Below are 26296 nucleotides of genomic sequence, written 5' to 3'. Positions count from 1 at the left end.
CTTAGAGTCACTGTCCCCTGTTAGGCGTTCCTGGATATCCTCTATTAGATCAGCCGCTTCTGCATTTAATTCTGCCAGAACAGATTGCAAACTGGAAGCCCATGGCTTGTGTGTGGCCTGCAGGTGTGTCTTCTTTGGCCCTGGTGGTTTGATTTTTGGGGGGCAAAGGAGTGTTTTTTTAATAAGCTACCAACACTTAAACTAGATGTTACAAATCTGAATTTTCTGGTTTCTCTTGAAATCCTAGTATGTGGTTGTACCAGACTGTTACTTACTTAGAACGGAGCCCCAGCTGGGGTTGGGGACCCAGGAAGGAGAGCGCATCTCAAGCTGACTCTGAGCTGAGCATGGAGCCCAAGGCAATGCTGCTGGATCTCGTGACCCTGAGATCATGACCTGAGTTGAGATCGAGTCAGATGCTTAACCTACTGAGCCACCTAGGCACCCCAGACTGTTACTTTGATGGAGCAAAAATGGTTGAAGCTGAGTAGAGGCAACCTCTTTAGATGGAACTTGTGAACTCTAATTGCTCATTGGCTTGCCTCATCTGTTTGTAATCCACCTTGATTCTGTAATCCTTCAAGCTTACTACCCCTGCTCTAGTCTACTCATTTACCCTTTACCTTGTCAGTGGTAAGCATTTTTTTGTCTGCTTGGTCCCAGAATAGCAGCATCCTTGCTTGTTCCTTGACTCTTAGGAGTAGGTCTTGTTGCGAGGGAAACTTTTCTTCTGTATAGTAGCCAGAATCCAAAATTCGCTGTATCCACTCACTCGTTCAACAGATAGTTGGATATTTACTGTGAGTCAAGCACGGGATACAGCAGTGAACAAAATGGACAAAAATGCCATAGGTCTGCTTTTATATGTGAGAAAAATCTGGGTGTTTTTGAGCTGGGTCTCTTCTCAAGAGTTCATGCTTTGCTTCCCTACACCCCCCTCCAAGGATTTATTTAAGAGTGTGGAGAGTGAGTGCAGGGTAGAGGGGCAGAAGGAGAAAATCCCAAGCAGACTCTTCACTGAGCACAGAGCCCAACGCAGGGCTCAGTCCCCCCACCTAGAGCTCAGGACCCGAGCTGAAACCAAGAGCTGGCTGCTTAACTGACTGTACCACCCAGGCGCCCCCAGAGTTTGTGTTTTTTTCCTAAAAAGCCTTTATGATAGTCTTTTGTTGTGCTTTCTTAACCCTTTCAGAATTCTGAACCCTCTTGTCTTGGAGTCCTTCCTTTAATCCCACTGCTAGAATTTGCTTCCAGTGCCTTCATAGCAGGGAGTTGCTGTATCTACTACTCCTGGCTGTTGCTTCTCTGATAAACCATTACATCATGAATATTTAATCACAGCTCACTTACAAGAACCAAAAATTCTACAGAGGATTTCATAAAGCATTTATTAAGAGGCAGAAATCCCCCCAACACACACAGTCCCAGCTTTTTTCCAAGAACATTCCCCTGAAGTTACTGCCTGTCTTCACCTTTCAATGGTGATGTTCTCCAGCATGTATTCTGTTAGTAGTATTTTACTTCTCACTGTTCAGACCTCTGCTGGTTGATTCCACCCCCCCCCCCCAATTGAAATACTATTTTTGTGGCCTTTACTGGTGCTCATTGGGTCTGAAAATCTATTGTCCTTTTAACTGTCATCCTAGTAGATTTTAACGACAGTATGATCTCTACAATTTAACAAGTCCCAGTGTGTCAGGTCCTGTGCTAGGGACCAGGGGTACTTTTTCAGCCTTTTAGCAGTTTCTCTTATTTTTATAAGAACTGAGTATTTAAGATACTCCTCTTAATTTTCCTCTCTGTGCATAGTTTTTCGCTCCCAGGACTGTAACCATTGTTCTTTCTGATTTCACCATGTAAAATTATTCTGTAGCGTTTGCTTCTATGAGCACCTCTTTACTTGTTCCTTTGGGGATTGTGGCAGTACTTCATCCTTCCAACTTGTAGATCATTCCTTCTTCCCTCAGACTGTCGTCCTAAGGTTTCTCTTTTTTCCATTTTATTACCTGTCTTAGTGATCCTACCAATTGCCTAGAATTTGACCGTTGTCTACCTATCTGCTGATATCTGAAATTTAATTCTTCCTCTGAACTCCTGGCTTGTGTTTCCATTTGTTTTGACTTGCTCATGAGGATCTCACGTTGAAACTGAAGTATAAAAAAGAATTTATTTTCTGCAAACCTCTTATTTTATTCTAAGGAGCTGTTTGGGCTAAAAATGGTATATCAACTCCCATTTCTTTCACACCCTTGCACCTTCAGTTCACTAAAGTAGTCTTGACTATTCCACCATTTAATTGTCTGATCAGTTTCCTTTTTTCCTGCTGCTTTGGATTAGGGTTTTATCTCTAGCAATACATTGAGTATCATCTTTGAAAAAGTGCATTTTCTAATTGATGCCCCTCTTAACGTCCTGTCAGAATTTTGAAGAAAAATACCTAAAATTTTAAATATTCCTCAGCTTGCGAGCCATCAAACTCCACTTTGAAGACTGATGAAATTTGTACTTTAAAAAAAATCTGTACTAGAGAAATAATGCAAACATGTTCATCTGTCCACAATATGCTGTGCTTCCTTTTTTGCTTGAAACAACAGGCTCTGATCAGTCCCCTGTAATAGTTTATTTTTGGCAATCTCTACACCCAACATGGGGCTTGAACTCAGAACCCTGAGATCCAGTTACCTGCTGTACCTACTGAGCCAGCTAAGCACCTCCTTGATTAATCCCCTGTAATGCTTATAATCAGAGCAGTTCTACTTTCCTTTACTTTCAGACTTTAATTTTTTTTTCTTAGATTTATTTTAGTGAGTGCATGTGTGCATGTGCGAGCAGGGGTTTGGGGGGCGGCGTGCAGGGGGTGGTCCAGAGGAGGGAGAGAGGGAGAAAGAGAATCTTGGGTAGATTCCAACATGGAGCTCTGTCTCATAACCCTGAGATCATGACCAGAGCCAAAATCAAAGAGTGATGCTTAACCAGCTGAGCCACCCAGGTGCCCCCAAGACTTCAAATTTTCTTAAGTGTTAATTTTTTTTTTTTAAAGAGTTATTTATTTACTTATTCGTGATTGGGTGGGGTGGGGTGGGTGGGAGCAGAGTCACAAGAGGAGGGAGAAGCAGGCTCTATGCCTGGAGCCCGACGTGGGACTCCATCCTGGGACCCCAGGATCGCACCCTGGGCCAAAGGCAGGCGCCAAACCGCTGAGCCACCCAGGGATCCCCTTAAGAGTGTTAATTTTATTGAGAAGATTGGAAATCAGTATTCCAACCTATTTTTGCCATGGTGAATGACATTCGATAGAAATAAAAATTAATACCTTCAGCTGCAACCTGTAGTGTTCCTTCCTCTTTACCATTAATAGGATACTGTAAGCCTGTAATACTCTAGATATCAAAAACTGGTTTTTAAAACTTACATTACGTGGCTAATATTGAAGTATATTTAATGTATGCATTTATAATGCTTAACTGGCTTTACAGTTTTATTAAAAAATGGTCAATATTCATAATGAGCATTTATTTACTCCACAGCTAACTACTGTTCCTTGTCTATCTTTCCAGAGATTTCTGTTGTCTCTAAATTTCTTAAAATTAAACTGTACTAAAATATGATTCTATGTTCTTTTAACATATTGGTGATTTCTGTATTGATGTAAGTATATCTTGTTAGGTGGCTGTATGATGCATTACATGGGTATGAGGGTAGTATATTTAACCCATTCTTTGTTGATAGATGGATTTTTGGCACTGAGTATTCTTGTACCTATGTCAAGGTTGGGTTATGATCCTTTGTCACTTAGGAGTATAGCATAGAGGTTAGAAATGCAGGGTTCTGTGCTCACTTCTGTGTGACTGCACAAATTAAGTTGGTACACGGTCCTTCCTTATTCAAACCCTACCTGCTGTGCCTTTGCCTGATGGTTTTTCCACTGGCTTTCAAGCCAGTCTCCCTATAGTCCCCAAGACCCTACCTTACCATTTCCGCATCTGGCTCCTTGATCTTGTTAGCTATTGCCCCATCCTCAGTTTCTCCTTCTGGTTTTTCCTTCTCAAAGGTGTCAGGTAAGCTCTTCTTTTTGGGACCTACATACTGATTGAACCTACTACATAGACTATCTCTCCTCAGATATTTGTATGGCTGGGTTTTTTTTTGGTTTTCTTTCTGTCTCAGACATTAACCGTACTGGAATTAAAAAAAAAAAAAAAAAAAGACAACCAGAAAACAATGAGAAGAATTCTGAAGTTAACATATCGTGTTGCATTAGTTTAGCGCGCCCCTTTTTTCCATAGTATATCCTTACTTCTAAGTGATGTCTTCTGTGATGGATGATAAGCTCCACTGGAGGAGGACTTTGTCTCCTTTATTCATGCCAAGACTGTACCCCCAGTACCTAGAACAGTATTTGGTACTTAATAGGCACTCAACAGACGGTTTTGAATGAGTAACCAAAGTGACTTCTCTGTGCTCATTTCTTAGTTTGTGCAGGGGGAATAGCAATGCTTACCTCAAAGTTTTTTGGAGTTGAGACAGCCTTGCAGAGCTCTTAAGTGTCTTTCACCTATTTTATGTGCAACTGATAGCTATTAGCCATGTAGGGTTATCCTCCTACATACCAAGAAGTATGGTTTTTTAATCATTCTGTTCTTTAGATACATTTAGGTATAATCCTTTAGGTATAAGAACATGGCCGTGGGCAGCCTGGCTGGCTCAGCGGTTTAGCGTCACCTTCAGCCCAGAGCATGATCCTGGAGACGCAGGATCGAGTCCCGCGTCAGGCTCCCACATGGAACCTGCTTCTCCCTCTGCCTGTGTCTCTGCCTCTCTTTCTCTCTGTATCTCTCATGAATAAATAAATAAAATCTTAAAAAAAAAAAAAAAAAAAGAGAGAGAGAGAACATGGCCATGGCACTTGGAATACGTTTTAGTATTTTCCCAGAAATGTAAAAATTTGCTTACTTAATGCCTTACTATGTGCTGGTCACAGGGCCAGAGGCATTTACTTATTAACTTATTTAATCCTCATCATACAACTGTAATGTTCATAATGAATAAGTTTGAATTTATCAATGTTAATTTATTTTAGAGTCATTTTTGAATTATTTTCAAGTAATTTCTGTAGTTAGTGTGGGGCTTAAACCCATGACCCTGAGATTGAGTCACTTGCTCTACCAACTGAGCCAGCCAGGCACCCCTAGAGTGAAGTCATTTAATTTGGATTTAGTTTTGAGCTCCAGCATTTCATCTGTTTACCTGTTCTGCTCCACAGATACTGTGTGAGCATAATATGGGCCCGTAATCTGCTATTCCTAAAGTTAGTCTTATTTCCTTAGCACCTCTGATAGCACATGCTGCCAGTCATGTTAAGTAGTATCACTTTAATATCTGGAAATACATTTAAAAATATGTAATATGGTCTCTAAGTTGTGGTCAGCTGAAAAAACGGTGATCAGTACCAACGGTAGAGGACCAACTGGCTTTATTAGTCTTTTTACTAAGACTATATGTTCACCTTCAACATGGAGCTTTCCAAAGTAGAGTTTGGACTGGGTGTGATTATTTTTTCTTTATGCAGTCACTGGCTTTAGAACTTATTAGCCCCTTCATAAAATGGTCACATGTTATAACTATATATATTATGGTCCTAATTCTTTCATGTAGTTTCTCATTTGACTCCTTTTGGAAAAGGGTAAATTTAATCAGCAATATAATTATAATAATTATATTGGGGGGGGAATCCTATAGATCATAGCTGTTAAGTAAATTTCAGAATGCTTTGGTTAGTATTCCAGGCATTGCAAGTCTAGGAGTTGATAATATGATATATCTTTTGCAGTACTCCCTCTGTTCAGCCTCTAGCCAATAATTAAAAGATTGGGAACTACCAAAGGTAATAGTGGTAGAACATGAGTTGGAAACTTACTACAATCAAGGCTGGCTAGATTGCCATGGATATGGCAGCCAAAGTGTGCCACAGCATATTATCGTGAAGTTTTCTAGTCATTTAACTATATATATTTTCCTGTCCTTGGGGATTAACAGATGATAAACCTTACTAGCTTCACCCCTCCAATAAATTTTTAAATTATCAAAAAACTATAAGAATATGAAGAAGGGTATAATGAATCCTCATGGCCTCAACAGTTGCTACCTATGGCCATTCTTTTTTCTGTTATCCCTAGCTCCTTCTTCCTTACCACTTTGAAGCAAATCTCTGATCCTGTATCCATAAATCAAAATCTTAATTTTGATGTTGGTATTACAGTGAAATATCAGTGTAAATTTTTTCAGTTGTCTGGTTTATCTGCCAGGATGAGAAGATAATATCCTACCCAGTTAGATGGAGTCCTGCTATAATGTAACACTAGGGCTGTTGGCTAACAAAGAATGATTCATTGGGCTTAATTTTTTTTGAGGAAAAAGAACAAATTTTCTCATGTAAAGGATAATTTGTGCTAGAGACTTCTGAACTTAAAGCTGCCTTAGGGCACCTGGGTGGCTCAGTCAGTGAAGGTCTGCCTTCAGCTTAGTGATCCCAGAGTCCTGGATTGAGCCCCACATTGGGCTCCCTGCTCATTGGGGGAGCCTGCTTCTCCCTCTTGTTCTGCTGCTTGCCCTGCTTGTGCTCTCTTGCTCTGTCAAATAAAATCTTTAAAAATATAAAAATAAAAATAAAACTGCCTTAATAAGGCTTATTTAGCCAGTTGCATGGATTAAAACACTTTTTAAACTTTTTTTTCTTTTTAAACTTTTGATCTATATAGGATTCCTATGAAGATGGTTGTGAGGATTATCCCACTCTACCAGAGTATGTTCAGGATTTTTTGAATCATCTTACAGAGCAGCCTGGCAGTTTTGAAACCGAAATTGAACAGTTTGCAGAGACCCTGAATGGCTGGGTTACAACAGATGATGCTTTGCAAGAACTTGTAGAACTCATCTATCAACAGGTAGGTTGGCTGATGGGACAAGTGATCATCCAGTAGCACCCTTGAAGCCCAAGGGTGGTGGTGGCCTCCTTCAGGGAGGCCAGATTCACATTCACTGGCCTCCATGCTCCTTAACTCTTTATGGTTCATGGGAGCTTTCACATCTCTTGTATGGAGAGCCAGGACTCGAGCCAGATTGGAGATTCAAAGCTCTTCACAGTTGGAAGGGGTGTTGGGCATTTATGAGGAAGGCTAGGTAAGTATCATACCTTTTTTCCATCCTCCTCTGTTTTTACAGGATCTAAAGTTAACAAAATATAGAAAAAGAGTGCAATTCTTTTCTCCTAGGTATCAAGTTATATAGCACTTTCGGAATATGAGAGAAAAAAAATCTTGGGAGAACTCTCTTCCCTCATAAAGGAGTCAGGGGGAAAAAAAAAACAGACCACAAAACACTGTCTGGAGTCTTATTTATGCTTATGTTTATTTTAAATTTCCAAGGTTTTACATCTTAATTCTGTTAAGTCTAATGTCTGTCTAGATTGTTCACAAAAAGTTTAGGTTTGATCCTAGCTTATTGGTCTGTGACACTTTAATGCTATTTTCGGGGGGGAAAATAACACTGGATTTTGAAGACCAGTTTAAGGGCACTGTTTGACCAAAAACAGTAGGAAATAACTAGAAATATAAAGTGTTCTTGAAGGTATTGCTGAAAGAGCAGCTCAAACTTAGAATATGTGGAAGGGTATTTATCATGGCAGTAATTTTCATCCTACCACGTGTTTCATTTGACTACTTTGACAGCTCGTTCTGGGTAGTTACTGGACCCCTCAATGTTACCTGGCCAACTCTTGGGTTTCTGTACATGCTTGAGATTTTAGGAGGTGAGAATTGTTCCATTTGTCCTGATACCTACTTTTGGCCTCTAAATGGATTGCAAAGGAATAGGAGAAGAAAGTGGAGAAATTCTGCTTGTTCATGCTTTTCTGATTTCTGTTCAGTTTCATCTCTTACAGGCTGTGCCTGGTTCTAGTTCCTCAGGGCTGTAACATGACAATCTACAATTTCTGCGATTATCTCAAAGCCAGTTCTTCATATATGTATCCCTATTTGGCTTTCAGTATTGTGTCCGTAATACAGATTCACCAATAGTTTTTAAATTTCATTGAGGGAATTTATTCATGGGAACAAACAAAAGATCTAATATTAAATTAAATATACACGTTCAACTTTGATTCCTTCCCAAATACTGCTACAATGATGGGATTTTAAGAAGCCAGAAGCCTATAGGGTCCAAGATGAGAAAAGAAGATAAAAGTACCGGTTTTGGAGATTAGAAAGCAGGTGGGCTGATCTTAAAATTGAATTCCAAGCCAGTGGGGAAAGCTGAAAATCACCCTGATTTACTTTGTCCTAGAGCCTTTCAGAGATTCTACAAGGATGGAATGAGACTAAAAAGATCACCTGAAAATCTCAAAAACAAACTAGACTCTGTACATCTTTTTGCACTGAGTAGCCAGTTTGTAACCCTTCTTGAGAGGTTACTGAAGGAAGGTACTTCACTAAAAAGAGAAATTGAGCTACAGATGAAGATTAGAAACTAGAAAACAGACTTTTATAGGAATGGCTAAATGATTAGATGTTGGTGGGAGAAGATCCCAAGACAATAGCCAGGCTTCACTGGAATAGGGCAAGGTGAGCATAGTTGCTGGGTTGACGGTATTAAGAAAATTGGGAAACTTATAAGTTTAAGGGTCAATGAGATGTAAGTAAAGAAAGAGAAAATTAAGTCTGGGGTAAACAAAGTTTCCAGTGCAAACAAGGTGCAACCTGTATATTACATGGTCCAGCTGTAAATGGAAACACAAAACTAATCAAATCAGGTTATGGCCATATTGGTAGGCAGAAAGATTAGGAAATAGTGGAAAGGAATGGGGGTGTAACCAAGGTGAAAGCTGGATATTCCTTGTCTATGGTGGGAAACTAGTAAGAAATAATGTCTAAACTGAAATCACAGAGCATGGGAATACAGAGAATGGAAACTTTTCAGCTGAAAGAATTAAAAATGGTTGTCTATGGAAGTGAAGTTGAGGAAAGTATGAGTGGAGAAGTATGAAACTTATGAAACTATTCATAAAAGTATGAAACTATTTTAATAACAAGCCTTATAGAACTTCCTGTCTAATCTTGTGTGATTTAATTTAAGAGTAAACTAAAGGAAAACGAGCAATGCCTATAACAGGGAAAAAGATGATTTTTGAATTTCAAGTTTTCTGTGGTAATAGATATACATCCATGAATGATCTCAGAATAGCTTATCTTTATTTCTTCTTCACCCCAGGTGTGTTTGGAGTATTCTTTTAAGTATTAATCTCTTGTACCAGGTACTATTTATCACCTCTTTTAGGAATCCAGCGGAAACCCAGGGAGGTTGAATGATGTCCAAGGTCTCAGTGCAGGCCTGGGAATCTTGTTCTGGACTCTTTGATGCCAAAGTCAGTGCCAACCTATCCCTGAAAAACACCACAGAACAGTTATTTGGCAAATACTCCTATTCATAATTAGCACTATCCAATTGGGTACATGCACGTCTTGTACAAAAATTGGTTAGTATAAAGCAGTCCTGTCTGTTTGCTTTCTGGTGATCTCAGGTAAATGATGGGGAGAATTTGCCTTAAACATTTTCCTTTGTTCTTGGTATAAAGTTGGGAGGAGACTTAATTTCCTTATGCCTAACAACTAAGTGAGACTTGTTCATTTGCGTAGCATGTTCAGTTCTAGAGGTGGAAAGGTTTTCTTTGGAATGTTTTGTTAAGTATTTGTATTAATAACAATGTATTTGTGTCCTAAATTTTTTTTTTTCTTTTTGAAAGGCCACATCTATCCCAAATTTCTCTTACATGGGAGCTCGCCTCTGTAATTACCTGTCCCATCATCTGACAATTAGCCCACAGAGTGGCAACTTTCGCCAGTTGCTGCTTCAAAGGTCAGTGTGAATATAAGAAATTAAAGGAAAACTACTTTTTGACATACTAGAATTTGATCCTTCCTCTTTTCTAAAGACTGTACGTTATAGAAGGTTGCAGGGGAAGGTGGGGTGGACCATTCTTATTTCTAATCTGGTATTGTACATTGTATATACTATTAAAAAGTTACAGTCCCACATAGCAGTCTTTTTTTCTATAATGATCTCTGCCTTTGGTTTTGTGCTTAGAAGGCCTTTCATTTCCCAAGATCTTATATAGTTCATAGATCACTTGTTCATTTGTACTTTTGGTTTGAGTAGGTTCTAATTTATTGCCACATGTTGAACTAGTTTTTCCCATACCACTTTTTAGAATGATCTAATTCCATTCTATCACTTAAAAAAGGTTTAGAGGTGTAAGTTCTTTTCATCTAGATAATCAGTGATATAGAGGGGTAGGGATTTACATTTGCACTTGTGTTAATATGTCTTAATGTATAATAGTCATTGCACTTATAAAACAGGCATTTCATCAAAACTACCTACCTACAAAGTTATAAAAGGAGAGTAGCCAATAAGGTGCTTGGATAACTAAACTGGCATTAATTAACTCAACCTTTTCATTATTAGAGTGTTTCATTTACAGATATCTCAACATTTTTGATGAAAAATTAATGTTTAGACAGTAACAAATATCTCACTATATCTGACTCAAATGAAATGTTGATTTAGTATAGCTTGTTATAAGCTATAGGCCACATAGTATAAATTATCTTGGATTTATGGTTGAGTCACAGATTGACCCAAGTTAAATTCTTGGTAAGCAGTGACTACTTTTTTCCATTAATTATATTTATTTATTTATTTTGCAAAGCCAAGCTAAACTGGTCCCTCCTACATGGAAGCCAGACAATCTCCATGACCCCCCACTCCCCTTATCATTCACAGAATTGTCAAAAATCAGCTTTACAAAACACATGACTTTCCAAGAGTTTTTTACCACCTTAATAAAGATAAAAAAAAATTGACAAATTGATAAACAATTAAAGTACATCTAAAAAAATTTATTTATTTATTTATTTATTTATTTATTTATTTATTTATTTATTTATTTATTTATGAGAAACACAGGAGAGAGAAGCAGAGAGACAGGCAGAGGGAGAAGCAGGCTCCATACAGGGAGCCCGACGTGGGACTCGATCCCGGGTCTCCAGGATCACACCCTGTGCTGAAGGCGGGACTAAACCCCTGAGCCACCCGGGCTGCCCTAAAAAAATCATTTTTAATAACAGCTGATAATAAAATTCACTGACATGGGCAATGACAGGTTTATGGTGATTGTTTTAGATACTTTGTGAAATGGCAGATGGGCCAAGCAAGTCAGGAAAATAAATCAGGGGAAACTAAGTTATTTGACCCCTTTGGTCTCTGGGATATTGAGACCAAACTAATTGCTTTGTTTCTACGTGAGTTTGAGTTGGAGACTTTTCCTTTCACTGATTTGTAAAATAGAAATTACAAGGATAATGTACTTTAATAAGAATACATTTTATTTTCAGCTTAGTTGGAGACCATTTATATATTTTCTAAAAATGTGTTTCAAAGTTCATATATTCAGAGTGGAACATTTATAGTGATAATTTGAGTAAAACAGTGCTTCCTTGAAAAACCTGTAGGACAAAAGCAAGGCATTTTCTTTTTGGTGCGCCAGTATGCAATGAACCTCATGAAACTTCTGTTGCTTCAACAGGTTACAAACTTGATCTGACAAGAATAGTTGAAAATAAACTCATTAGTTTCTTAAAACTAGGAATCTTAGTATGAAAAGATGATGCATGTTCTGGTCTCTACAAAAGACAGGAACATCCTTTACTCCGGAGAGTCAGGGCACTAGTGCATCATACTTGTCTCTGTATTGCTTGCGGACAGCAAACCCGACAGCTGGTCTTGTTTGTTCAAAAAACAAATCACTGTGGGATTATAAAAGGTATATCTTCATTAGATGTCGAACTGAATATGAAGTTAAAGATCAAGCTGCAAAAGGGGACGAAGTGACTCGGAAACGATTCCACGCGTTTGTCCTCTTCCTGGGAGAACTTTACCTTAACCTGGAGGTGAGGAGAAATTCTCTTAAGCACTAACAGCCTGGGAACATAAACTGATTTTTTAATACAGAATTTGTATTTACAGTATCCTTGGACAACAGTAAAGTGAAACAAAAGGTGGGTGAAAGAGAGAAGTAACACCTCAGTGGCTGCTCACTCTAATGCCTGCCTGCATTCTAATGGAACCATCTGTAATGTTTGTTTCTCCTGTTTGTACGGAGGCTGTTTGGAAGTAGTTACTGAGAATTTTAAACTCTGTATTTTTGGAAAGCTATGGTTTCCGTGCAAGTTTAAGCTCTTGAAATACAGTTAATCATATCTTTTGAATTCACACATTTTGTATGTTGACTTTCAGATGGTGGCTCAAAAGCAACTTACTCTGCAGAACACAAAGCTTTGAGCTAAAAGGTTGGGGGGAGGGACACTAGAATACTAGAGTTCTTTCCACCCCAATTCACCCAGGACTGTTCTTCTTGGTCCCATTTTATGTAGTAATCATCCACATAAAATACATTTGTTTGAAGTCTATAGCTAAACAGGTTTGTAAACTGGTAATATACTTGGGTATATGTTAGTAGGCAACTAAGTGCTAAATATTACTTTGTAATGGATTTGCCTGATTTTTTTTTTTCTTTGACTAGTTAATCCCAGAGACAGGTTATACCTCCTTTAACTTTGAAGATTTAATTGTAAGCACCACTGAAAATATCCACGAATCCACCATCAAATGTACATCTTGCTGTCAGTGCATCTGCAAGGTCTCTGTCCAATCTAGTGCCTAATTTACTATCCCTCTTTACCCACAGATGGACTTTTTTTTTTTTTTTTTTGGCATTGAATTTTTCTTTGAAGTAGGCACCATGCCCAGCATGAAGCTTGAATTCACAATCCTGAGATGGAGTTACATGCTTTGCCAGCTGAGCCAGCCAGGTGCCCCTGGATGGACTTCATTTTTAAAAAAACATTTCTCCATTAATCTTTTCCAGTTTAACATTTATATAAGCCAAAATAAAAGCATTCATCTAAAATATGCTGAAAATTAAGAATCACATTAAAAATGCAGTTGAGTGTTTATTTGGACCTAATGATGCCATGTCTGTGGGGAGTATAAAGATGAGGTTATGGCTCCTAAGCCTACAGCTCCTCTGGTTCTCCAACCAGTCTAAGCTATAGTATTAGACCATTCTGATGCAAAACAGTATTTTTAAATGTATAAAAGGAGTAATAGTGCTGCACGTTCCCAAAAAGGTGATAGCTTAATAGACCAGAGAATGCTTTATGAAGCAGTAATTTATAAAAGATGCTTAGATTATCCTGACTAGATGTTATTTGTAATAAATGGAAAATTTTACCTGTGGCTTAGTAATTGTAGTAGAGGTCTCATAAATGTGTAAAATAAGTCTAACTTATTTTATTTTACACTTGAAGATAACAAAGCATTCTGATTTTTGTTTTAACTTAGAACACTTATTTTTGCCAACATGTTAGACCATTTATTTATCTGTTGCAATATTTCACCATAGTTATTTTTCTTTTTTTTTTTCCCCAAAAGATCAAGGGAACAAATGGACAGGTTACAAGAGCAGATATTCTTCAGGTTGGTCTTCGGGAGTTGCTGAATGCCCTCTTTTCTAATCCTATGGATGACAACTTAATTTGTGCGGTAAAATTACTGAAGGTAGGTTTTACTTAGGTTTTTCTTAAAATTAACTTTTCTACCCATTCATATATGATTTAGAGGAAGGAAAGTATATATAGTATGCAGTGAATTCAAGATGTTTACGTTAAATACTGACATTTTGCTTTGCTCTTGAATTTAAATATTGGAAAAACAGTATGTATCTTATTTTTTTGAGAATGCGAGAGCAGGATGGAGGGTTGGGTGGGGGCAGAGGGAGAGGGAAAAATAGACTCCAGGATGAGCACAGAGCCCAGTGTGGGCTCAGTCTCACAACCCTGAGATCATGATCTGAGCCAAAAATCCAAGATTCAGATGCTTAACCAACTGAGCTACTCATGCCTGTACTGGTTGGTTAGTTTTTTTCATGTGAGAATCCAAATTTAGAAGCAAGAAATGGAAATCTTTCACCTCCATCTCCTAAATTTCCTTTCTTTCCCATGTCAGTATGTGTGCCCTCATAAAATCTCATTCTTTGTGACTTTTTTTTTTATCTAATGAAGATCCTTGATTTTTGCACGACACAAAAGATTTACCTGTTTCTTCAGTAACTTTGTTTCTATATGTGCAGTTGTTTATATAAGTTTAATTCCTACACATAGATTTGGTAGGTCAATGAGCATAGTATACTTTGAGAAGTAATGTCAAATTTTCCCTTCTAGATGCCAATCCAAAGTGTATTCCTACCAACAGTGAATGAGTTACACCACTTTCCCCATATATTCTTATCAGTGATGGATATAATCAGTCCTGGTTTGTTTTGTCATGGATGATGAGTAAAAATGATGATCTCATTTTGCATTTTCCTGATCATTCGCCAATTTAAGCATTTCTTCATGTTTCTTAGTCTTTGTTTGTTTCTATGAATTACTGGTTTATGTCCTTAACGCTTTTTCCTGAGGTTTGTATCTCTTTCTAATTCAGAGCTTCTATACTTAATGCATATTTCAAGAAGTGAATTTTTTTTAAGATTTTATTTATTCATGAGATACACAGAGAGAGGGAGAGAGAGGCAGAGACACAGGCAGAGGGAGAAGCAGGCTCCATGTAGGGAGCCCGATGTGGGACTCGATCCCAGGTCTCTAGGATCACACCCTGGGCCGAAGGCAGGCACTATACCGCTGAGCCACCTAGGGATCCCCAAGAAGTGAAATGTTGATTAAAATTTTATAGCCAAACTTAGTCACAAAGGGAATATGCCTTATAGTCATTGACACACAAAACCTATGATTCAGGTTCTGCTTTAGTTCTCAGTCAAAAAGAACAGAGGGTGTAGAAATTTCCTGAGAAAATCTCATGAGAGGGTGGAGAATAATTGGGAATATTTAACTTACCGAATTCATTTTGTTCAAAGAACGTTGGAGCTGCTACCAATACTTTTTAGAATTTCTGTACTTTATTGGATTCCTTATTTTACTGATACCTGCTTTTTTAGTTGACAGGGTCAGTTTTGGAAGATGCCTGGAAGGAGAAAGGAAAGAATGATATGGAAGAAATTATTCAGAGAATTGAAAATGTTGTCCTAGATGCAAATTGCAGCAGGTGGGTAGCTAAGCAGTGGATCTCACTTTCTTTTTCTCTGGGGGTTGTTTTTTAATGTGTTATATATGCTACCATCAGAAGAATTGAAATCTTCCAAATTGACAGAAATATTTTCTTTAAAGGTATATTCTGCACACCTGGCCTTTTTTGTTCAGTTGTTTTTATAAATTGAAAAAGTTAAGATTTTCCTGTGTTAAGATAGGGAGTCTATTGGAAAGTAAAATGATCCCAGCTTTAAATTGTTCAATAAATTCTTGGGTAAAATACTGTAATTCCAGTAGGAGGTTTAAAAATGCTGTATAGGTACTGCCTTTATGAACCATATAGTCAGTTAGATGGAACAAATTTCAAGACTGCGTTTTAAAAAAATCAGTATAGGAAATGTCTAAAAAATCAAAGCACTTAGATGTACATGTTAAATTTATGAAACAAAGTTTTAGGAATCTGGTATTCTAGAATCTGACAACACTTTGGTAGATATACTTAACTCCTTTTCAATTTCTGTCTGCAGAGATGTGAAACAGATGCTCTTGAAGCTTGTAGAACTCCGGTCAAGTAACTGGGGTAGAGTCCATGCAACTTCAACATACAGAGAAGCAACACCAGAAAATGATCCTAACTATTTTATGGTATGCCAGCGTTTACATTTTAAGTTTTGTTTACTGCTTGGATCCAGTTTTGGAAATTTCTAGATGAGGTACATAAAGATATTCTCAAAAAAAAAAGTATTCTCAGAGTTTAATGCTAATAACTCTTTCAACTGGCTTAGGGTTACATGGCAGCCAGCAGGCCAGGTAAATAGGAGAAGAAATATGGAATCCTCTAAGGAAAGGGTAGACTAGAGAAAGATCCATCCGGTGGCAGGGGAAATTGATAAGGCTTGGACTCAGTTGAGTGTAGGGATTATGGGAAGAAGTTCTTGCAGAGAATTTATTTTTTTATTTTTTTAAAGATTTTATTTACTCATGAGAGACACAGACACACAGAGAGAGAGAGGCAAAGACACAGGCAGAGGGAGAAGCAGGCTCCATGCAGGGAGCCCGACATGGGACTCGACCCCGGGTCTCCAGGATCAGGCCCTGGGCTGAAGGCGGTGCTAAACCTCTGCGCCACCCGGGCTGCCCTTGCAGAGAATTTATAACCAGAGGCCTATATCTCAAACGTTTACTTTGCATGTTGTAGTAAATTAAGAAAAGTGATCACCAGGCCAATGATGCCTGACGCTCCTGACATGACCAGACACAGCACAACAGTGGAGAAATGCTCCTATAACCCCAGCCATGGAAATTCTTTTAAAAATGATGGGGAGAGGAGAACACAAGTGAAAATCAGCTGACACAATGCTAAATCACAGTGCACAACAAAACAATTCATCACGAGTGTGACTGAGAATAGACAGCAGGGTTATAGCCATGGGAACTTGAGAGAATAGAATAGAAATCTGAAAACCATAGACTTTCCCAGTGAAATGAAAATAGCTATTAGAAGGCTAGTGTTTTGCTTGTTCTTGCATAATCAGATGCAGATGAGTGACCTCAGTCATGCTTCATTAATTTGCTTTTAAAACACTTCTGAAATGATTACATATTTGTATCACTTTGATTCATCCTAGAATGAACCAACATTTTATACCTCTGATGGTGTTCCTTTCACCGCGGCTGATCCAGGTAGGTTGGTTTCACGGTGCTTTACCCTGTTTCTTGGTCAGCTAGTAAATTATAGAGAACCATATGCTCCCCAGTATGAGGTTGTAGCTTTTTGAGGTGGGCACGTTGTTCTAAGGTACAGGCTAAATGTTTATTTCATATAGAATATTCTTCACAGGGACCACCACTTTGAACCACTTCAAATGGAAAGTCCGACTCCATGTATATTATCTTGTCACCCTGACAGTGTGTTGGAAGAATCCCGCAATTAAATGCAATCATTTTTATGTTTACTCTAGTATTCCACTTTTATACTGTAAGCTTAAAATAGAAGGGAAAGATGGTTCTAGTTCACTGCATAGTGTACAACATTTGTTCCTGTAGATCCTTGCAGATACTGAGAATTAATGGGTTTCATTAAATGTCAGTAGGTCAGAGTTAATTAAAATCTAAATCTCCACACACTTCCCCTTCCAGAAAAGGGCCATTTGTAGAAAGATTGCTTTAATTGTGATAAATGAGACTGCGAGATGAACAAGAGGAAATTTTCCCATTTGATAACAATTAAAACCAGCTTATTGTTGGGATCTTCCCACTTGTTTCCTCTGGATCGCAGGTACTGACTATCCTGTGAGGTGGAAAGGACTGCTTATCTTACAACCTAAAATTATGAAACACTCAAAAAATATAAAAACCACATTGGGTACTTGGGTGGCTTAGTCTTCCTTTTGGCTCAGCTCGTGATCTCTTGTGGGATTGAGCCCTGGCTCCCTTGGAGGGAGATCTTCAAAAATCTTAAAAATATATATATATACCACAGAAAACTGATCTTCTGATTCACTGTCAAGGTTAAACCAATGTCATTTTGCTATATTAATATACACTTCAGGTGTTCTTAAATAGGACTCTACAGATAACTAGTAAACTACTCTGTCCTGGGACCCATTGCTCAGCCCCAATGCCAGTCCTTCCATTGCTTCCCTTCCAGAGGTAATGGTAATTCATCTGGAAGTTGGGGTCAGTGTGATGTCTTTTTACTTCTATACGTTTGTATACAGTGTATTATCATACATAGTATTAACCTAAATGGTACCTTACTGTGCATATCTTTTGCAACTTATTTTTTATTCAGTGTTTTTGCTATTTATCTACATTGATGTGAGTATATATAGCTTTGGTTCATTTTATTTTATTAAGATTTTTATTCATGAGAGACATAGAAAGAGAGGCAGAGACACACAGGCAGAGGGAGGAGAAGCAGGCTCCATGCAAGGAGCCTGATGCGGGACTCCATCCCAGAAATCTGGGATCAGGCCTGAGCCACCCAGGCATCCTGCTTGGTTCATTTTAAATTCCAAGTAACACTGTACTCAGAGTAAACCGCAGGTTCTAGGTCCCGATTTCAGGGTAGTTGGGTGATTCACACTCGATACTGTACACCATGCTATACAGTCGCTAAGTCGTCCTTGTGCACATGCAGGAGTTTCTTCAGGGTGAAGAAATACAGTTGCTACATGATGTGTTATGTGCATCTTCTATTTCACGAGGTGTTGCCTACCTGCTTTCCGATAGGATTATATAGATATAATCTGCCCCCCAGCAGAATGCAAGGGTTCCTGTTAGTCATCCTTGGCAACACTTACTACCAGACTTAATTGTTGTCAGTTAGCTTGTACAAAATTGCAAACTTTCATTTCCTTGCTAGTCACAATGAATTTCTTCTCCTGTTTCCATTGACATTTGTTTTCTTCCTTTGAAGAATTGCCTGTTTGTGTTCTCTGCCCATACTTCTCTTGGATCGTTTGTCTCTTAATGGATTTGTAATTCCTTACATAACCTGAAAAGTGACTCTGTGCTTCTCCCAGTACATGCTCTCTTTCCATTCTGTTTGTCTTGTCCTATAGAAGCTTTGAGTTTTCATGTAAATCTATCTGTTTTGTTCCTGGAGCTCTCTGTGGCTAAGAAAGTTTTCTTATTACTGTCAAATTCCATTTACTTCTAAAGGTCTTTGCTTTTTATATTTAGGTCTTTATCCATCTGGCTAATTTTTATGAGGGATGTAGTAGGAATTAAGTGTTTCTTCCATGTCCTCTTTTCTCAGCAACAGGTGTTGTTATCCATCCTCTCTCCTAAGTAAAATGTCCCTCCGATGTGTATGGTGTCCCTCCTCTATAAACTTGTATCTTATCCTTGTCCTTGTGTCTGTGCATGTGGATCTTTTGTCTGTCTGAATACCAACTCTGAGGTCTTAATTACTGCTTTACTTTAAATCTTGCCATGTCTGGTAAGACAGATTTTTTTATTTTTCAAAGTTACCCTATATCGTTTTGGTTCTTTGTTCTTCATCTGTGTCTTATTTGTTTGACCTATTGGTCTTTTGAGTGATACTTTTGGTTATAGAAATTTAATTTTAAAATTTCGTTCCTGCGTTTTATCCAAAGTATCTTGATCTTTAAAATTTTGTCTTTTTTTTCCCCCCTCATTCTAAACATGCTTATTTTTGTTTCACATTTTTGTCCTGTCCTTTAATTCTAACCCTGCTTTTACTTTTGATTATCACATAAAATTTACTTTTACTGCAATCTGATATTTAATGGTCTTAAAACGTTTTTTGGGGGGAAAGATTTAAAACTTATAGAAAAGTTACAAAAGTAAAAATTGTACAAAGAACACTCATTCAGATGTACCTGTTAACGCTTATTCTATTTGATCACTTATTCTGTCCATATTCTTTTCTAAACCATTTGAAATTATATTATGGCCCTTTATGACTGTTCTCCTGTTTTAACTGCTGTTTTTGTTTTTTTTTTTTCATGAAGAGTCCTTATGGCTTGGTTTGTAGTAACAACATCTATACCTCCAAGGAGTCACAGGGGTAAAAAATAAAGCTGATTTTGGAACAAGTTTTTATATGTGGGGAGTAGAAATCTGAGGAGCAGGCCCATTGTTACAAATTCTCTGAGGATCCAGTTTCTTCAGAGTACTTCTGTTTCCACTCCAAATCCAGAAGAGACCAACAAGCTACTTTGCTGTCTCTCTTTGCCACCAGAGTATTTTCCATTTTTTTTTCCTGGTGCATCTTTTGCTTGAGATCTCCACCCTTTGAAGGTCCTGGGTTTGTAGGGAGAAATGGGCTTGGGCCTGAATTCCATCTCCATTTCACATGGGGTCAAGACCTTGCTTTCTGATCTTCTGTGGGTTTTTAAATCCAAGTCCCTTGGTTACTAAGTCGTGTGGTCTGCCAGCCTCCTGGCTGTAGTAAGTACATATGGTTTTTAGTGCCCTTATTAGTCATGAGGTAACTTGGCTTTCTTCTTTGTGAACTCATCTATGCACTTAAAAGAATGTTTCTTTTGTCTGTTACCTCATGTATTTGTTGCAGGAAGGTTCTATGGTTAATACAGTCTCCAAATTGCCAAAATTGGATGTCAGAATATCACCAACCCCTTAACCTGGAATTAGTTTTATAGAGACTGGCAATCCTGGGGAAGGTTTAATGTAATTACATTATCTTACTGAAATCTGAGGTAGCTGTTGTTCACAAGAATCCTATTTTAAGGTAACTACTTTTAATGCACATGATCTGTTTTATTATTCAGAGATAAGTACTCTGTACAGACATGCTAATCTTAAAAGATACTCAGTAACTCTGCCTAAGACAGCTGGCAGATGGAGAGCTATAATATTACCTGTATCGCCTTGGAAGAACCCAACCAAGGGAAAGTTCGTATAGCTGAAACATTTATCAGGTAGCTACTTTCCAGCTGTCTCTGAGGAAAGAAAAAATCCCCTGTGTTCAGAACCTTTGCTGGGTTAGCTAATATAATTGAGAAGCATGGGCCAGTGGCTCTTAGCTGCTAGCTCACTTTACTTCCTCAGGAAAGAGTAAGGGGAGCTAGAGGCCAGGCTATTTGATTAAAATCCTTCCTTGTGGAAGGAAGAACAGGAATATGGAAGAACATGTTCTTTGCCAACAAGTTATATAATCAATATTTTGTCTTACGGAAAGAAGCAGCAGAGAGAATAAGCAGCATATACATTGGCTGTGACATGTACTCTGGCATATTAACAGTGGCTTTATTTACAACATATAATCAGAAGAATATTACAGTGAAGATTTATGAGCATGCAGGTGGCAAAAGCAAGCCCGTTGGAATATGTTTTGTAAATGTTATTAAATATGCAACTTGGAAGCTTAGTGCTATTTAAACAATGGATCTACTTAAAACTAATATCAAAGAATTTTTATGACTTTTTTAATGTCCATTTTATGACTTTTGTCGGCATTTAATTATTAAAACTTTTTTATAGATTACCAAGAGAAATATCAAGAGTTACTTGAAAGAGAAGACTTTTTTCCAGATTATGAAGAAAATGGGACAGATTTATCAGGGGCTGGTGATCCGTAAGTTCTTTTTAGCTATTGACTTTGTGATATTTCTGTGGCCATAGTTTGTAGATGGAATTTATATTAGAAAAGGGTAGATGAAGAATGCATATTTTTATTTGAGGGTGTTACAATGTTATATATGTAATACTTCCCAAATATTTTCAGGAAATTATATTAGAAAACACAAACTATGATTCTGAAAATGTACATGTTTGAAGGGGGAAAAACTAAAGTAGTAGTATACTCAAGCATAGTTTTGTAAAATAGATTCAATTCAGCTCTAATATTGGAAGATCTAAGGCAAATTCTATGCCTGTTTTTTCATCTGGAAAATTAGAAATAGTAGACCCTTCCTTGAGTTCTTTTTAAGAACTAAAGGAAAAAAAAAAGAACTAAATGAGAATACATATATACTTAGAACCATCTCCTGGCACAGAGTAAAAGACTCAGATCTTAGCTATTTAAAGGATGAATTAAGATTAAAGAGAACATAGGTAACTCGATAAGTGTTTGGACTGATGGGAATGTGTAAGTTATAGTCCTCTTCACATAGCTCAATCCCTACCTGCCATTCTTTGTAATAAAATCTTTGTTACTCCCTTATCAGATTATTTTGGCTTACAGAAGAACCAAGAACCCATGAGGTTTAGTTCCAGCTCTTAGTAGTTTATAGGAATTTGGGCCAGTTACTCAGGTTCTCCTCTTTAGTGGAGGAGGGAATAAATTAAATCTGACTTAATTTTAATGTCTCATCTCCTGTATGTTGTAAGTTTAAAAAGTGAACCACTTTTATTATCTCCTCCATCTAGTGATATTTATAAGTCTGTTTGAGATCCTCTGATGTTACCATATTTTTACATACTAGTTTAATTAAAAAAAAATACAGGGATGTAAGAACTCAAACACAATTAAGAAAAAGGTCCAACCCTGCTGGGTATACCACTGGAAGTTCAAACTGTTTTTGACCTTGAATTTCAGGTCGTCCTCTAAAGTTTTGCTTGGTAAACATTACATGCTCTTGCCCAGATAGACTTGTGGCTATTTCAACATAAGGCCTTGTACGGGAAATGGAGAGAGAACAACAAAAAGACCATCAGCAGTTGATAGGATTGGCAAGATTTGTTTAGTCACACATGTAGGTGGAAAGGATTGTTGTGGGGTAAAGAGACATACACAGCATGTTGTTGTAGAGGAATAGTGTAGAAAAGGGAAAAGATTTGGAATCAGATTCTGGCTATGCCACATACTTAACCCAAATCTTACAGTATTTAGGATCCTCCCAGAATCTTTTATCTCTAAAATGGAGATGATAGGAGTACCTGGCTGGCACAGTAAGTAAAGCATGTGACTTTTGATCTCAGGGTTATGAGTTGAGCCCCATTTGGGGCATAGAGATTACTTGAAAAGAATGGACATGATAGTAGTACCCCTACTTTTTAAGTACTCCTCAAAAAGTACCCCTTTTTAGATGGCTAGGAGTAGTCAGTAAGAAGATGTTAAATCCTTAATGAATGCTTTAAATCTTTACACCCATACTTAACTGTGGAAGGCTTTGTTTTTCATCATTTTACACTACCCAATAGTTGAAAAATTCTGAAATAGATGATTTTGAAGGTAGCTGCCTGTTACGAAAGTTATTCCAAATAAATGGGAATGTGACTAAATGGTCATTTCAGGAATGCCATTTCTGATCTTAAGTAAACATAAAATATTGCATCAGTAGAGGTAAATGCCATATCTGAAATTATGTTCTAGTTATAGAGTGATTAAGGTAAATTGATGAAAATAATACCTTGAGCTCCCAAATTTATGTCAGGAATTTGAATTAACTTTTAGGGTAGGTTAAGAATTTTAACATATGTTGGGGCACCTGACTGCTCAGTCCAGAAGAGCTTGTGACTCTTGATCTTGGGGTTGTGGGTGAGCCTCACATAACTTAAATGAACTTAAAAGAGATAACTTAAATAAAACTTAAAATTTAACATGCCTAAAAGTATAACAGAAGCTTAACTTCGAACTTCAGACTTAGAATCCAGTGTAAAATGTGACTCCTCAGATTGGTTGGTTGTCTGAGTACTGACACGTATGTAATTCGGAAAAGTGCTTGTATTCTGTAACACCCTAAGAAAGTTATATCACCATATTTTTTTGTGTGTGGCTTAGCATCTTAGATATTTCTGAATTGAAAAACATTAAAATTGTGACTATTCATTTCTTTCATAGATACTTGGATGATATTGATGATGAGATGGACCCAGAGATAGAAGAAGCTTATGAAAAGTTTTGTTTGGAATCAGAGCGTAAGCGAAAACAGTAAAGCTAAATTTCAACGTATCCGTTTTATAAAGCAGTTTAGGTTATGGTGATTTAGCAGAACACAGGAAAACAGGAAAATGTCACACTTATACCAAATTAAGGATGTTGAGTTATGTTACTAATGTATGCAACTTTAATTTTGTTTAACACTATCTGCCAAAATAAACTTTATTCCCTATAACTTAAAATGTGTATATATATATAATAGTTTATTATGTACAGTTAATTCCACTGTTTTGGCTGCAATAAAATCGATTTTGAAATAAATGAAATGTTGAAAGTAAATTTTGCTAGTTGGTTAGAAGCTTAACCTTTAAATTCTACTTTTCTTGAAGGAAAAAGTCTTAGCCTGGAAATACATCTTATTGCAAAATGTAGCATCCTTTTTTAGATGAGTATATAGCTTTCATTTAGTTTTACATTGTCTTAATAAATTGGGTTTCACATATGGATCACAATCATGAAAATCTTTAGCACTAAAGTCTTAGAATATATTAACTGATTTACATATCCAGATGCTATTTGATACCAAGGGCTTTTAAAATGTCATAAAAAAAAAAAAAAGACCTAAAACTCCCAACTAAACCAGATTTTTCACTTAGGATTTATTGCAATTCTAGTATTGTTCTTCCCTCCTCCCCTCAACTTCATTACCCTAAAGCCTAGAACATTATTCTGCTTTATTTATATGGCTTTCATTTTTATTTTGTAGCATGAGTTACATTGACTTTTTTACTAGAGAATTTTACTAGATCTTTGTCACTCAAGTTTTCACCTGCTTTATAATTGATACATCCCGAGGATCACTTTTCTAATACTTTTACTATAATGTAGTACCACCTCAGCCCTATTTAAAAATATTTGTACCTAATGTCAAAAGCCTTTTTCCAACTAACTAAAAGTAAGACTTATGTACAAAAGGATTGCTTGTAAATATGCATGTAAATAGTTCTGTTAATAACCCACTGTTTTACATTTGGTACATCTGTGTCTGCTAATACAGTTAGCTTTCTCACTTTTCTGCTTGTTTGTTCAGTCTGGATTAAAATTAGACTTTGAAAATAAAATTTAAATAGTTTTGATTCCTTTAAGTTTTTGGAGTGGTATCCTGATATTTTAAAGAATTTCTGTGGAACTTATATGCGATGTCATAAAGTGTTTGAAATCAAACTGCTAGGATAGAGATCCTATTCAATATGTTGAGGAAGAATTCAGTAACAAGTCTACTTGGAAAAATTAACATATAAAACATTAACCTTTAGATTCCTTATTGTAAAAGGGGAACAACATATATAATTGGGGTTTTGAAAACTTGTAGTAGGATTTTTTTTTTTTCCCCTCCCATAACAGCTCCTGTAATGTGGATAATTATCTTAATCTGCAGTTCTCCAAAGACTGCTCATTGTAATCTTGGGAATGAGGCGGGGAAGGGGTGTAGGGAAGAGGCAGTACATTAGACCAGGGGCCAAGTACATAATAACTGAATATCCTTTAAGCTTCTAGTGGTTGCTTTGTGAATAACCTTCCAGCTTTGTTCACTAGCTCATTGTCACCAACCACTGCTATACTTGCCAGCTACCAACAGGATCATTATGTGTTCCACTTACTAGTACTGCTTAAATAACCACCCAGATTTAGTGTCTTCAAACAATAAGCATTTTATTCTCCTGGGTTCTGTGGTTTAGGGATTTGAGCCAGGCACAGGTTTTTTCCATTCTGCAGTATTGGCCTCAGCTGGGAAAACTAAGAACTGGAGGTAGTTCAAATGGCTGCTAGCTGTAATCATCTGGAGTCTTCACTCAGTGGCTTCTGACTGGGCCCAGATGACTTGAAGCTATCACTTGGCCAGACCCACATACACATGGCCTGTCCGTGTGGCCTGGACTTTGAGAGGGAGCATTGTAGAAGACTCAGGAAGAAGCTGCATACAGCATTAACTTCTTACAGTCTTGGTTCTTTTATTTAATTTTTATTTATTTATGATAGTCACAGAGAGAGAGAGACAGAGGCAGAGACACAGGCAGAGGGAGAAGCAGGCTCCAATGCACTGGGAGCCCGACGTGGGATTCGATCCTGGGTCTCCAGGATCGTGCCCTGGGCCAAAGGCAGGCGCCAAACCACTGCGCCACCCAGGGATCCCTACAGTCTTGGTTCTAAGTGAGTCGCTAAAGCCATATCAAATAGGAAGCCATCAAGAAATGTGTGGTTAGGTTTTAAAACTGAAAGGAAGAGCTGACCCTGTGCTACAACAATTGACCGTATATTCAACAGAAACACGGGTCCTAAGTCTCTTGTAAGGATTAATAGTACAAGTCTCCAGTGAGCAAGAACTAAAGGTGCTAGTGCAGGTCATGGGCTTGTGTTCTGGTAACAATGTACAAATATTGGTTTGTATAAAATCTGGCACATGTCATCAACTCTGACCTGTCTTTACATTATCGGTGTCCTTCTAGCCAAAGACTACCATGTGTACCTAAACAGGCTGGACTTAGTACTTTTGCACTAAAGTAGAATACACATATGGGGAACTGTGGACTGTGTCAGTAAGATGGTATTAGAACCTATTATAGGATTTTGGTTTTGGATAATTAGAGGGTCTAAGAAAATGGAGGCTCACTCTAGATTGGAATGACAATCCTATGATTAGGTATTTCATTAAATCTTATCTATTAAAAAAAATCTTATCTATAGAACAGATGGATCTGGAGGAAGTTCTCATTTAAGAAATTTG

At 37.5% G+C, this 26296-nt stretch overlaps 1 protein-coding gene across 5 annotated transcripts in view; it reads left to right on the top strand.

Annotated features, from left to right (window-relative positions):
- Nucleotides 1–24656, top strand: part of PAIP1 (poly(A) binding protein interacting protein 1) — a 28790-nt gene extending 4134 nt beyond the window's left edge. For all 5 annotated transcript variants that reach the window (XM_041749415.1, XM_041749417.1, XM_041749413.1 and 2 more), the window contains 9 exons: nucleotides 6759–6944; nucleotides 9797–9909; nucleotides 11891–12002; nucleotides 13546–13671; nucleotides 15107–15213; nucleotides 15725–15842; nucleotides 16826–16880; nucleotides 21171–21264; nucleotides 23473–24656. In XM_041749415.1, coding sequence (XP_041605349.1) covers nucleotides 6759–6944; nucleotides 9797–9909; nucleotides 11891–12002; nucleotides 13546–13671; nucleotides 15107–15213; nucleotides 15725–15842; nucleotides 16826–16880; nucleotides 21171–21264; nucleotides 23473–23566 — 1005 coding nt within the window. In that variant the 3' untranslated portion in view covers nucleotides 23567–24656. The remainder of the gene's footprint in view (nucleotides 1–6758; nucleotides 6945–9796; nucleotides 9910–11890; nucleotides 12003–13545; nucleotides 13672–15106; nucleotides 15214–15724; nucleotides 15843–16825; nucleotides 16881–21170; nucleotides 21265–23472) is intronic.
- Nucleotides 24657–26296: the final 1640 nt, after the last annotated feature.

The sequence above is a fragment of the Vulpes lagopus genome, chromosome 3 (assembly GCF_018345385.1).
Source record: "Vulpes lagopus strain Blue_001 chromosome 3, ASM1834538v1, whole genome shotgun sequence".
Classification (NCBI taxonomy): Eukaryota; Metazoa; Chordata; class Mammalia; order Carnivora; family Canidae; genus Vulpes; species Vulpes lagopus.
This window is presented reverse-complemented; position numbering and strand designations above follow the sequence as displayed.